Source organism: Myotis myotis, unplaced genomic scaffold, assembly GCF_014108235.1.
Source record: "Myotis myotis isolate mMyoMyo1 unplaced genomic scaffold, mMyoMyo1.p scaffold_m19_p_10, whole genome shotgun sequence".
Lineage (NCBI taxonomy): Eukaryota > Metazoa > Chordata > Mammalia > Chiroptera > Vespertilionidae > Myotis > Myotis myotis.
The window spans coordinates 75858718-75873548 of record NW_023416314.1 but is presented as its reverse complement, the minus strand read 5'-3'; the positions used below and the strand labels follow the sequence as shown (position 1 = coordinate 75873548).

The 14831-nt window shown below is 34.3% G+C and overlaps 1 protein-coding gene across 4 annotated transcripts in view; it reads left to right on the top strand.

Annotated features, from left to right (window-relative positions):
* The window catches only part of QSER1 (glutamine and serine rich 1), a 63780-nt gene extending 49664 nt beyond the window's left edge, over window positions 1–14116 (top strand). For all 4 annotated transcript variants that reach the window (XM_036326312.1, XM_036326311.1, XM_036326308.1 and 1 more), the window contains exons 10-13: window positions 1678–1775; window positions 7924–8076; window positions 9090–9185; window positions 10436–14116. In XM_036326312.1, coding sequence (XP_036182205.1) covers window positions 1678–1775; window positions 7924–8076; window positions 9090–9185; window positions 10436–10576 — 488 coding nt within the window. In that variant the 3' untranslated portion in view covers window positions 10577–14116. The remainder of the gene's footprint in view (window positions 1–1677; window positions 1776–7923; window positions 8077–9089; window positions 9186–10435) is intronic.
* The last annotated feature ends 715 nt before the right edge of the window (window positions 14117–14831 follow it).

Genomic DNA, 14831 nt, shown 5'->3' with positions numbered 1-14831 from the left:
CTAAAAAAAAAAAAAAAAAAAGAAAAGACCGTACCCTTTTATGTAATGATGTTTACTTTGAATTTATATTAGTTCACACAAACACTCCATCCATGCTTTTGTTCCGGCCCTCCAGTCCAGTTTAAGAACCCATTGTGGCCCTCGAGTCAAAAAGTTTGCCCACCCCTGGGATAGAGCGTCAGCCTGCGGACTGAGGGGTCCCAGGTTCGATTCCAATCGAGGGCATGTATCTTGGTTGCAGGCACATCCCCAGTAGGGGGTGTGCAGGAGGCAGCTGATCAATGTTTCTAACTCTCTATCCCTCTCCCTTCCTCTCTGTAAAAAATCAATAAAATATATAAAAAAACAAAAAAAAACACATGTCTTCAGATGAGGATTATTGAGAAAGAGAAAGCAAAGAACAAAGAAAGAAAAAGAAATCATCTAATAACCTAAAATATTTAATACAACACCAAAAGTAATTAAACTTATATTCTGAAGGTGCTTTTCTTAAAAGTCCTTAACATTTCAGAAGGGTGAAGAAGGAAGCAGAAAGTTTTGGGTTGGAATCCTTGTTATACTTTTACTCTCTCCTTTTTTAAAATAACTATGCTGACTCTTGTGTTTTTAAAACTGGATTTCGATCATTTTTCTTCCCCTACTTTTTTCTAAGTTAACTAATTATTTTAATCCTCACCTGAGGACATGCTTTTTTTATTGATTGAGAGAGTGGTGAAGGTAGAGAGAGAGAAAGAGAAACATCGATGGGTTGCCTCTTGCACATGCTCTAACTGGGGGTTGAACCCACACCCCCCTGGTATACAGGATGACACACCAAGCAACCAAGACAGGGCCTTTCCCTACTTTTTCTTTGCCCCAAACTACAGTGAATTAAGAATATCATATTCAGTATTTTAGAAAATTTTATAATCCTATATAATAAAAGCCTAATATGCTAAGTGGCTGGTCAGTTGGCCACTGAACAAATCAAGGGTAATATGCGAATGATATGCTAAGGTCACTCAACCGCTCACTATGACACGCACTGACCACCAGGGGGCAGATTCTCTGATCAGTAGGTTAGCTTGCTCCTGGGGTCCAGCAGGTTGGGACTGAGCAAGACGGACCGGACATGCCCTGGAGCCTTCCCACCGTCCCTCCCCAGCTGGCCAACCTCCCGCAGCCCTCCCCAGCCACGATCGTGCACCGGTGGGTCCATCGGCCTGGCCTGTGCCCTCTTGAATCCGGGACCCCTCGAGGGATGTCAGAGAGCTGGTTTCGGCCCTATCCCACAGGCCAAGCTGAGGGACCCCACCGGTGCAGAGCCTCTAGTGTTAAATAAATTTCCAATAATTATAATACTATTATTGTTCAGATGGTAAATGAGGTCTGGAGAAATCAGACAGCTTGCCTACTTGTCAAATCACTGCTATCAATCAATTCTGGTGTCGGAGAAGGGTAAAACCTAGGACTTTTAATCCTTTCATACTAGGATCATGCTTTTTTCTCACTTGACTATTGTAAACCTATTTTTCAAGTTAGCTTTTGTTCAGAAAACTTCATGTCCTAATTTTCAAAAGCATTACTTTATATAAGCCAATTAAATTAATGTCTTGATATATTAATGATGTGAAAAACTTTAACGAGTTTTTGAGTTGATAGTTTATCCTGTTATAATAAATTTTTATCTTGTTTTAGATGAGCTACTTTTGCCTCATATGAAAAAAATAGATAGCATGCTGAATGATAACCGAAAGAGACTTCTTTTGAATCTTCATTTGGATCAATCATTCAAGGTATTTTCTTCAGATGATTTATTAGCAAACTCAGTGGGAATCGTAGTCTTAAATACAATAGGAAGGAAATTTATGACAGTCATTTTCCATTTTATAAAATTTCCTTACCCAATAAAAATTTGATTTTTATTCATTGAGTCTTTAGCTTGTCTTCATTATTAAGCATATTCTTTTTTTAAAAAATTCTTTATTGTTGAAAGTATTACATATATCTCCTTTTTGCCCCCATTGGCCACTCCCAGCCTGCTCCCACCCCCCAGTACAGGCCCTCACCCCCTATTGTGTGTGTTTATTGGTTATGCTTACATGCATGCATACAAGTCCTTTGGTTGATCTTTTACCCCCTGCCACCCTCCCCTACCTTCCCTCTGAGGTTTGACAGTCTGTTTGATGCTTCTATATTTCTGGATCTATTTTTGTCCATCAGTTTATGTTGTTCATTATATTCCTATTAAACATATTCTTAATGTTAATTGTTTACTTTTCTTTGCTTAAATTAAGTTTTTAGGCTAATATATTTATCTAGTATTCCTTCTATAAAATAACTCACAACTGTTTCAAAAATATTTCCTATAAACTACCACTGGATACCAATCTTTTTTACTTTTAAACTTTTCAAATTTTTCACATTTCATCTATAGTTAGAATTGGCATTTTCTTTGCATGGTCATCAAAATTCCCTTTACTTGCCTTATTTAGCCAATATCTGAGGAAAATTAATCCTCATATAATGGTAGGAGATATATATAATTATATCTGTTAATATATCTTGCCACTATAAGTTGTTTTTAGTGTTATCAGAAATATTTTAATTTATATAAAAATATATGTTAATCTAAACTCAGAAAATTTATCACAGAAGCTACCTAGTTGTCAAAAACTCTCCAGCTCTTATTTAGAGTATAACATATAACATCTAAAAGTGTTTGAGTCTATCTTCAGATAAATTTTTTTGCATATTTGTATAGCTTTTCTTTTTATTAACAGTTTATTTTTTATAGCAGTTTCACGGCAAAATTGAGTTTCCATATGCCACATACACACGAACAACCTCCCCAGTTATCAACATCTACCAGAATGATACATTTCTTATTATTGATGAACCTACACTGACATATCATTATAACCCAAAGTCCATAGTTGACATTATGGTGTTGCACATTTTATGGGTTTGGACGTGTATCCACTATTACAGTATCATGTAGAGTAGTTTCACTGCCCTAAAAATCCTCTGTGCTCTGTCAAGTCATCTTCCCCGCCCCCCAGCCTTTGGCAACCACTGATATTTTTACTGTCTCTTTTTACCTTTTCCAGAATGTCATATTGTTGACACCACATAGTGTATAGCCTTTTAAGATAGGCTTCTTTCACTTAGTAATATGCATTTAAGGTACTGCCATGTCTTTTCATAACTTAATAGTTCATTTCTTTTTAGCACTGAATAATATTCCATTGTCTGAATGTACCAGTTTGTTCACCTCCTGAATGATATCTTGGTTGCTTCCTAATCCTGGCAATTATCAATAAAGCTACTGTATACATCCATGTGCAGGTTTTTGTGTGGGCTTAAATTTTCAATTTCTTTGGGTAATTTGTATAGCTTTTTCACATCACTGTTTTATCTGAACTCTACATAAAAGTGAAAATTGATTTTATTTTAGCTAGGTGAAAATTAAGGCTCTGAACACTGAGTTCAAAATTAATTGACACCAAACTCTACCAGTAGTCCTATATTCTTCACTGATATGTACTTGTAGGGAAAAATGTCCAAAGTTGGTAAGAAGCTCATTACTAAGAATTTGGTCTACTGACTCCTAGTCAAGTATTTTCCACTTAACTGTTTTTCAAATGAAATATCCTTTGGGAAATACCATGTTTCTAGAGACAAGAGAATATTCTTAGATGTGTGTTTTCTAAAGATTTATTAAATCTTAATAGTGACCAGTTTTGGCTAACCATGCTTTAAATATCAAACCAGTTCTCTAATAACTTGCATTAAAATAAAGCTACCACTTGAAATTTAATAGATTCAGTAGATATTTAAAGCTTATGTAATAGTTTATGATAAGCAAGTGAAAAATTAGTTTTGATATTCTTATTTTCACAGAAAAAAACAAAATTTTTAAAATTAGTTAATTTTGGATAGCCAGTTAGCCTGGAGGTCAAATCACCCCCGGTATTGCCGACAACAATCAAGGCTTAACTACAACAAGACTGTGCACAAAGCCCACTAGGGGGTGTACCAAGAAAGCATAAAAAATGCGGAGACAAAGAAACAGGACAAAACTGTCAATGGAGGATATTGAGTTCAGAACCACACTTTTAAGGTCTCTTAAGAACTGTCTAGAAGCCGCCGATAAATGTAGTGAGATCCTCAAGAAAACTAATGAGACCCTCGATGTTATGATAAAGAACCAACTAGAAATTAAGCATACACGGACTGAAATAATGAATACTATACAGACTCCCAACAGCAGACCAGAGGAGCGCAAGAATCAAGGCAAAGATTTGAAATGCGAAGAAGCAAAAAACACCACCAGAAAAGCAAAATGAAAAAAGAATCCGAAAATATGAAGATAGTGTAAGGAGCCTCTGGGACAGCTTCAAGCGTGCCAACATCAGAATTATAGGGTTGCCAGAAGATGAGAGAGAGCAAGATATTGAAAACCTATTTGAAGAAATAATGACAGAAAACTTGCCCCACCTGGTGAAAGAAATAGACTTACAGGTCCAGGAAGCGCAGAGAACCCCAAACAAAAGGAATCCAAAGAGGACCACACCAAGACACATCATAATTAAAATGCCAAGAGCAAAAGACAAAGAGAGACTCTTAAGAGCAGCAAGAGAAAGAAACTCAGTTACCTACAAGGGAATACCCATACCACTGTCAGCTGATTTCTCAACAGAAACTTTGCAGGCCAGAAGAGAATGGCAAGAAATATTCAAAGTGATGAATACCAAGAACCTACAGCCAAGATTACTTTATCCAGCAAAGCTATCATTCAGAACTGAAGGTCAGATAAAGAGCTTCACAGATAAGGAAAAGCTAAAGGAGTTCATCACCACCAAATCAGTATTATATGAAATGCTGAAAGGTATCCTTTAAGAAGAGGAAGAAGAAGAAAAAGGTAAAGATATAAATTATGAACAACAAACATGCATCTATCAACAAGTGAATCTAAGAATCAAGTGAATAAATAATCTGGTGATCATAATAGACTCAGGGACAGAAAGGGAATGGACTGACTATTCTTGGGGGGGGAAAGGGGTGTGGGAGATGGGGGAAGAGACTGGACAAAAATCGTGCACCTATGGATCAGGACAGTGGGTGGGGAGTGAGGGCGGATGGTGTGGCGGGAACTGGGAGGAGGGGAGTTATGGGGGGGAAAAAGAGGAACAAATGTAATAATCTGAACAATAAAGATTTAATTTAAAAAAATTAGTTAATTTTGATAATTTTCATTTATAGCCATTTCTAAGCTATATACACAAACAGTACTAAAATTTAGAATGATTTGATATAAAATATTACAAACAGATTATAAACTATTTTCTATTCTTTAGAAATAACCCCACTTCCCATGATGATCCCGGTAATTTTAGGAATCCTAAAGCTTTTTGAAGTTAATGATCTATTTCCTCTGAATCCTATTTACTTCTAGTCATCTTTAGCATCTTGTGCTTATTAGAAAGAGCACTTAAGTTTTCTCCTTTCGTCTGCATACTGACCTAGTGTTCATTGTTCCCAAATGTAAAATCCATTTATTTTTATTTTTTGGTCTTTAAATTCCATTTGTTATAAAGAGTAATTCAAGCCTGGGCATGTTTTATAAGGAAAACACCAAAGTATATAATAGCACAAATAATCTAAGAAAATGAAGCTAGAAATTAGTGATAGCTCACTCTGGTAGAAAATAGTAAAGATTCTATTGTGTCTATTAAATGAAACTTAGTTCCCTCCTATACTTATATATAAAAACATTAGGGTCTCTGTTTAAAAATGCATTGTTGGGAATACCAGGTGTTTGGGAACTCACACAGGGTTTGAAAAGAGTGGCCTTGAAGGTTGTGACTGTTTATAAAACAGTTCAGTTTATCAAATGAGAAGTACAATCTATATATATAAAAGCCTAAGCGACCATTAAGGCAGAACAACTGAACGACCAGTAGCTATGACTCACACGGACCACCAGGGGGCAGACGCTCAACACAGGAGTTGCTCCCTGATGGTTAGTGCACTCCCGCAGCTGGCCAACCTCCCGCAGTACCTCCCCATGGCCAGCTGGCCCTGATCACCCATGCACAAATTTGTGCACTGGGCCTCTAGTTTGTATAATATAATGGGGGAAAATAAAGATAATGTGAACTCTTGAACCCTTTTAGTATCAAAATATTAAATGATGCTAGTAGCTCAATTTTTAAAAACTATTCAAACTAGTTAAATTTAGCTACAAATATTCAATTATTTTTTTAAAATATATTTTTATTGATTTCAGAGAGGAAGGGAGAGGGAGAGAGAACTAGAAACATCAATGATGAGAAAGAATCATTGATCAGTTGCCTCCTGCACACCCCACACTGAGGATCGAACCCGCGCCCCAGGCATTTGCCATAACTGGGAATCGAACCGTGGCCTCCTGATTCATAAGTCGATGCTCAACCACTGCGCCCACTGTGGCCAGGCTCCAATTATTGTTTGTAGCTTTTCATGTCAGGATGATTTGCCAAGTAGGTAAGGGCATAAATACGCCAGTGACTTTTAAAGAATGGACTAGAATTGGTTCTGCCATATGGCCACTAAATTATCAGTGATAACTATTGTATCATTGTGGTCACAAAACTCATCAAACTCTGTTTTACACTCTTTTTTTTTTTTTTTAATATCTTTTTATTTTTTTATTTTTTGTTTTATTTTTTTTTTATTATTATTAGTTAAGGTATTACAAATGTGTCCTCATCCCCCCATTAACCCCCAACCTCCCCCTCCCCCCCCCTCCCGCCCCACACACGCATGCTCCCATCCCCCTGTTGTCCATGTCCATTTGTTTGGCTTATATACATGTATACAAGTCCTTCGGTTGATCTCTTCCCCTTACCCCCGCCCTCCCCTACTTTCCTTCTGGGGATTGATAGCCTGATCGCTGTTTCTCAGTCTTTGGGTCTGTCCCTTTTTTGTTTTACACTCTTATTTCACAACTGCGTTTCCTATAGTCAAAAGAAGCAAGAGAAGTGGTGAAGCCAGAGGAACATTACAACACTTGTTTCTTGCCCTGATCCAGGACTTGACCAAGTTTTAGAGTGTTAACAGTGGTTCAATTGGTAGAGCTTTGAAGAAACTTAAGTGGATTTACAATGGTTTGACTTAATATTTTTACGTTAAGATGGTGTAAAAGATATATGAATTCAGTAGAAGCTATACTTCGAGTTTTGAATTTTGACCTTTTCTTGGGCTACAATATGTGGTATGATACTCTTATAATGCTGGGCAGCAGCAGGGACCCACAAATCCCACTTAGCCTCGTGATCACAATGTTAAACAACAATGCTCTGTAGTGTAGTGGTAAATGCATTTTCAACTTACAGTATTTTCAACTTAGCATGGGTTTATCAGAATATAACCCCATCATAAATTAAAAGCATTTGTATATGTCCCTCTTTCCCCTACATTGAAACCAGAAAGGCATTATTGCAAAGAACTTTCTGCCTCATTCGGGGGTTCCCACAGTGTCATGTGGGGTTGCTTACCAGCATGTCATAAAGTTGACCCAGATACAAGGGATGGGGAAATAGAATCTACATTTTTTTTATTTGAGGTATACTTGCATACAACATTATATTAGTTTCAGGTGTATAGCAAGGATTCAGTATTTGTCTATACTGCAAAATGATCACCATAAATATAGTTAAGATTCACATCTTGATGGGGAGGGGAGCTGCAAAGAATTTGGCCATGTTTAACACTCCCACGTATGTGTGTATTTGAATATCAGATATGCCACACCCAATCAGTGTTCCCCATGTATATATATTTGTGTGTTTATGTACATGTATGTAAACGTTTATATATTTTTTAAAGTAAATTTGAGTAGCTATAAGGAGTGTAAATTAGTTTTCTTCTGATGTCAATTATTTTTGCTTTATTTTAAAGAATGCTTTGGAAAGTTTTCCTGAACTAACAATAATTACTCGAGACTCTAAAGCAAAAAGTGGGGGATCTGCTGTTTCTAAAATCAAAATGAATGGCAAAGCTTATAATAAGAAAACTCTAAGGACTTCTAAAACAACCATTAAATCTGCACAAGTAAGTATATATTGATTGATGTTATTATACCTTTTCCAGTTGTTAATATAATTCTAATTAAAACATTGAGGCAGGCAAATATTTTACTATATTGTTGTTAAATTTGAATTATTTTCAGGTAGGAATGAGCCACTCTGGCCTAAAAAGCAGGGATTCCATCTTATTCTTTGTTTCTCTCCATTACCTAGCACAATATCTGGCATATAGTAAGTGCTCAAAATATTTCTAAATAGCCTAGTAAGCAAGGAAATATACCATGCTTGAGTGTATATTTTATAGTTTTTTTTGTCATTGGATACAAATGCATACAGATAATGAGTGTGCACACATTTAATAAGATTCAGTGTTGACCACATATCTGCAAAATTGTTACAATTGAAATTGATTCATTTTCAAGCATGGTCTAAATTAATGCCTATTCAGAAAAAGAAGTGATAAATTCATTCATTCTTTCAATAAAGTTTTTGGGGTTTTTTTAGTGCTTGTAGTATGCCAAATACAGTTTTAAGTACTAAGAATACAACAGTGAAAAAGGGTCAAAATTTCCTGCCATTTAATTTATATTGGGGATGGAGTATGTAATAGATAGATACCCATGTTTTAGTTAGGCTAAAAAAGAAGTTATAGAAATATATGTTATACATGGAGGAAAACATGAGAAATATATAACATTTTGTTAATCTTGTTTATCTCTGAACCAAGAAATTATAGGATTCTTTTACTTTATAAATCATCTTATATCTTCATTGTTTAAACTTTTCTATAATGGTTAAATATTTTGAAATAGTGTATATTTATGTTCAGGAAAAAAAGTGAAGGTTTAAAAATAAAATTTAAATTATTTTGAATAAGCCTCTTATTAATAGCAGCTTATTAATACGAGCTAATATCTAGCCATACAAGTCACTTTTAATATTTCCTTTGAAACTTTTAGCCTAGCATTTTTATAAAAGTGTTCTTAGCTCAGGTGCTCCATGAAATAAATATATCTCTAAACTGTTTTCTTATTACAGGAGTTTGCTGTTGATCCAGAGAAAATACAGCTATATTCTTTGTATCATTCACTCCATCATTATAAATATCATGTTTATCTGATATGTAAAGACGAGGTAATTCTTTTTTCATTTATTTAAAAACAAAATGTATGTTTTTCCATGCTTTAAGGAGACTGTAACTATAGTATTTTTAATGTGTCAAAGAGAATTGCTTAAAAATGTATGTCTCTATATTCTCCTATAAGTAATGACTATTGCTCCCAGCCTCTCTGTTGTGTTGTGCTCAGATTAATCTGAGGCTCACCGCCTCTCAAAGGAGCTATAAGTGGTAATGTTTTAGGTTGTGGGTGCTTGGTTTACATTGCCATAATAAATGGTACTTGATTATATTTTCTTCTCAATGTATAATGATCCTGTTTTAATATACTTCAGTCACATATATCTCACTGTTTTCCTTATCACTAGAATGGCCCTATCCTTTTCAATTATAGAGAAATGGGGTCTTGTTCTTGGCATGAAGAAATGATAGTTAACATTTAATTGTAACTTTTAAGTATCATAATTTAAGTTGCTTAGAAATTATATATGACAATAGTAATCCACTTTGTGGATGGGATATAAGGATTAACTCGCTCAGGGTTTAAATGTAGACAGTACTATCAGGTGTTTTGTTTTGTTTTTAATTAAAAAGGGTTAAGTTTACTCACAGTTACATGTAATGGATTTCATAATGGTCTGTTTCGAAAGATGTTCTAAATCTAACCTCTGTTTAGCAAAGGAGAAAGTAAAGGTGGTCATGCAAAATATGTTCACTATTTTTACATTATCTTAAAGGAAATATTGACCTCAAATTTTGTCATTCTGCTTTTAATACAACTGAAAGGAATTTAAAAAGTTTGAACCAGCCCTGGCCGGCTTGGCTCAGTGGATAGAGCGTCAGCCTGCGGACTGGAGGGTCCCAGGTTCGATTCTGGCCAATGGCACATGCCTGGGTTGCGGGCTCAATCTCCAGTGGTGTGCATGCAGGAGGCAGCCGATCAATGATTCTCTCTCATCATTGATGTTTCTATCTCTCTCTCCTTCTCCTTTCCTCTCTGAAACCAATAAAGAAATATATTTAAAAAAAAAAAAGTTTGAACCACTTTTCCTGGCCTTCTTCCTTTCTCCCATGGAGCCAAAAATGATAGGATTAGACTTCATTCAAATGTATATGAAATAATTATTCTCCGTGGATGGGTTTTTAAAAAAAGATCAGTACTTATAGGTGAATTAATAAATCCTCTTTTCAGGATATAGAAATAGTCTTTATAAAGAGCTTATAAAGTGATATGTATAAGCTAATGTGGCAATTCTCTTTATTTTAGATCTCTTCTGTGCAGAAGAAAAATGAAGATTTAGGACAAGAAGAAATTGTTCAGCTTTGTATGAAAAATGTAAAATGGGTAGAAGACCTATTTGAAAAATTTGGAGAACTTCTAAATCATGTACAGCAGAAATGCTTCTAACATTTCCAGAAAATTTTCATCTGTTTTGTAGCACTAATGAAATGGTGGAGGGAGTGATCAAAGTTGGTCTAGAACAGTGGTTCTCAACCTTCCTAATGCCGCGACCCTTTAATATAGTTCCTCATGTTGTGGTGACCCCCAATCTCATTGTTACAAATTGAAGATAATTAAAGCATCACAAAAACAATATGTAATTATATATGTGTTTTCCGATGGTCTTAGGCAACCCCTGTGAAAGGGTCATTCGACCCCCAAAGGGTCGTGACAGGTTGAGAACCCCTGGTCTAGAGCCTTGGATAATCAAATGTCAAGTAGTGATCTCCTGCAGGCACACCTGCTCTGGCCATAGAACTTGCTTGCATCCTGACCTCTGCTGAAGGACAGTGGTGCTGCCAAGGAAGTCAGTCCTTCGAAAATGGACCTACGTCCCACCACATTTTTATCCTAATGAATGATTTTTCTATTTTGTAAACCATTTGGTAACTGAGTTTTATTTTCAGAAATGTTTTTTGACAAATGATGAAGCATGCACTAAATATTTTTCTTTATTGTTAGGTAACACATAAGTAGCTTGATTATTTTTTCCTGACTCTGACTAAACACCAGAATGATAGAAAGGTGGCAGAAATCATATGTTTGTATTCATGTCTGGCCACAAAACAGAAAGTATTGTACATGTGTAAACAGATCTGGTGTGCTATGACATTCTGTATGAGAATATCATCAATTTAAAATATAAAATTCAGAAACTGCATTCTGCTTTACAAACTCCTTTTACTCTTAACATGTTCAGGAAACTGGATGTGGAATTGGTGCAATTCTATGACTGCTTTTTGTGTGAAATTATATTGTGATAAAAAACAACAACAATGACATACTATCTTCCTTATCTCGAAGAAAAGTATTTTCCTTTATACTGTTTTTTTTCCTTTGGAAAAAAATTTCAGTTGTACATTTTATTTCACTAATAGTTGTATTTTTCACAAGGAAAATGTTGTGATTATAATTGTTTGATGTACCTGTACTACACTTTTCGTTTTCAGTAAATCTTATTTAGTTATATGTTGAATTTCAATTGTGAATTCTATCTTGAGGTAACCTTTTTTGTTTATACAGATTTGCTTCAGTGTTATCCAGAATATGCATTCAGTACTAGAATTAGTTTAGCTTTATAATGGGGTTGTGTTAGACACTGCTGTAATTTTCTGATTCATGAAAATAAATTTCTTACTAAACAAGCATTTGATTAACTGATTTGTTGAAACGAAAATCTAACCACATTATACATTTTAAAGAATAAAATTTATAATTAGATTACATGCATGCAGTGTTAAACACAGCCTACCTGACTCTCAGAACTGGAAGTGGTAGAGCTCTCCTTGGTGCCTTTCCAACCTTTATACATGCTATCATAGCTAGTTAATTTGTCAATTTGTCAAGTACTTTAGCTGAGAGACAGTGAATGTATTAGGTTCAACATGACCTTGTGTTTTTTGTGTTTGCCAACAGGATGCCTTATTTGTTTGAGAAAAAGATTTAATAGTGTCCTTCTAAATGATCTCCTTTTTTAGGATTCTAAAGAACTTGTTAATCATCATACTTTTGTTTATTTTACTACCATTTAGTGCCTTAAGTCCTATCAAGAAAGCAGTGTTACTGCTCAATGCCCAAATAAGACGTGCTTATGTAGCTATTGCTATTGTCTTCATTTTGAGTTAACAGGCTAACTTCTTATAATTAAAAACCTAAGTAAACTGGCAAAGAATTGAAGGTAACATGTGACTTGATTTGGGAATAAAACATAGCATTGAGTGAAAAATGAGTATTGAGTTAACCTTACATATTTATTTCTGATGGTTATCTTTTTAAAAGCAATAATCCTTAATTCAACAATCTTTGTATCTGCCATTAGACAAGATACTCAATATCAAAGTTTCTCTCTAAGGTTAAATGTTTCATTTCTGAAAGTTTTATAAAAACACCACCAGGCAGCTTATTTTGAAAACAAAAATAACCTAGATTCTTTTTGATAGTTCAAATAAGAAACTATCAGCAAGTGAAAGCATCATAAAATTAATTTTGTTATGTAGAAGAGTAGGAAGCAGCGATATCTCTTTCTGGTACTGACTCTGGACAGAATTGGTTTCTTTCATTTCAAAGTACAGAGTAGGTAACTACATCTCCTAATGTAGTGTTTAAGTATACATCTTTACTCCCCCAGCTTTCTTGCCTGAATCACTGATGATTTATATTTTTTTAGAAGCTGTGTTGCATTTAGGTAACTTGAAGTACATGTTTGAAATCACTAGCCACATTTTATTCACAAGGTCCATGGAAAACAGATGTTTCCTATAGAAAACCACCCATTTTCTTTTCAACTGCAGTTGTCCTCAAACTGTTTGCAGTTGTATTCATTGTAATAAAACAAGTGTTTTCAATAACATCAGAATATAAGTCTATAATACTGCCTGGAACAGATCCATTGTTTTGTACCATTTTTTTCTCAGGTAATCCATATTACATGAGATTACATCAAACTTGGGCTTTAAGGGAAAGTGGGACAATTATGACAACCATATATAAGTCCTTTAAGAAGCTGAATAAATATCTAGCTGGGTAACATTCACATTACTTGCCAGGGAATTTAAAATTTATAATATAGAAATAACTTTAGGTTGTAGATTGAGTTAAAGAGGGGTAAAGCAAATGTTGCCACAACTTAGAAAAACATGTTTAAGGAAGATTAGATTTTTTTTTTACCTACAGGTATCTGGAAACAATTTAATATAAAAAGTCATATGTTGGTGTTTGTTTATAGTGCAGATTAGTGGTTGGGGAAGTGGCCTAGAAAACAGTATGATGGAAAAATCTTAAAATTTTAAACGGCTTAGAAAATGTTCAGATTATCTTCCAAGTTTCTGAAATTTAAAAATGAAAATTATAGATGACTCATACATTACTACTATTTTCAAAGCTTTCCTCACGTTTTTTAGTCTCATTTTCCTTTTACTATACATACTTATTTTCAGCTATTTTCCAACCTATGACTTTGGCAATATACCCATAAAACCAATGTAGCAGCAGGGTTATTGAATTAGCTTTGGGTCCCAAAAGTTTCTTCAGCTGTACAAGTGAATTTTATTGTATTTTTAGAATACAGTTTTTGTTTTAAACTGTACTTTCATCTGTTGCCCAAAAATGTTATTTAACTAGAGTGAAAAATCCCAGGATAACTGCTTCTGCGTCAGTTGCATTCGACACAAACTGCACAAATGAACAATGTACGCTACTGGTTGTACATTAACTTCCATGTGCAACTTTTAGCATCTGTGTTCTCAAATGCATGTTTTTGTAAATCACCTTTATTTATAAGTGGCAATAATTGAAGTTAAGGATACAAAGAAACCTGCATTTGCAATCCAGAGTTTTAAGTGGTCCATAATACAATGTATGGAAATGTGAAAGATAATTTTGTACATTTGTTTGTTACTAACTCAGATCATTAAAATGAAAGCAATTTTTTAAACAACAAAATCAGAATGTTTGGGGTTTGGTCTATTTTTTAATATTTGAAAACAGGTATTGTATTTTACTAAAGCATCATCATGTTACAGATTTCTCATACAACACATATCATGTAGAGTCCTAAACAAAGTTATTAGGTATAGGTGGTATATGATCCACCCATGATTTTCTAAAATTAAGTCAATATTGATTAATTATATACTACCTCAGCTGACAATATCAGAAAATAACTGAGTTTGTGTTAAGGTAGAACTCTTTTAGTCCTTTTCTACATATAAAGGTGTATGAATCCATTAATTCACCTAATTTTTTATTTGAAAATAAAGCAAAGCTAGAAGTAACTGCTACTCTCAAGATATTTTTATTATCTATATTAAAAGGTAAAAAAGAAATGTGTCCTGACTGATCCTTTAATTTTCAGAATAAGATGCTGCCTTAACCTTCAAATAATATTTTAAAATACTAAATATTTCAAGCAAAAATATTGTCAGCATTTTTGCTGTTTTAGTTTTGGTTATATAAGACCTTATTCCTTGATTTATTTTACACAGTTCAAAACTAAAACTTTAATCAATGGTTTCTATCAAAAAGTATTTTAAAATTCTGTAACTTATCTCCATTTGGTTGCTGACATTGCTGTTCATTTTAGTATTTTTGCACAAAATATTTTAGAATACAGCCACTATTCAAAACTATATATTCACATACAAAACTAAATGATAGAAATTAA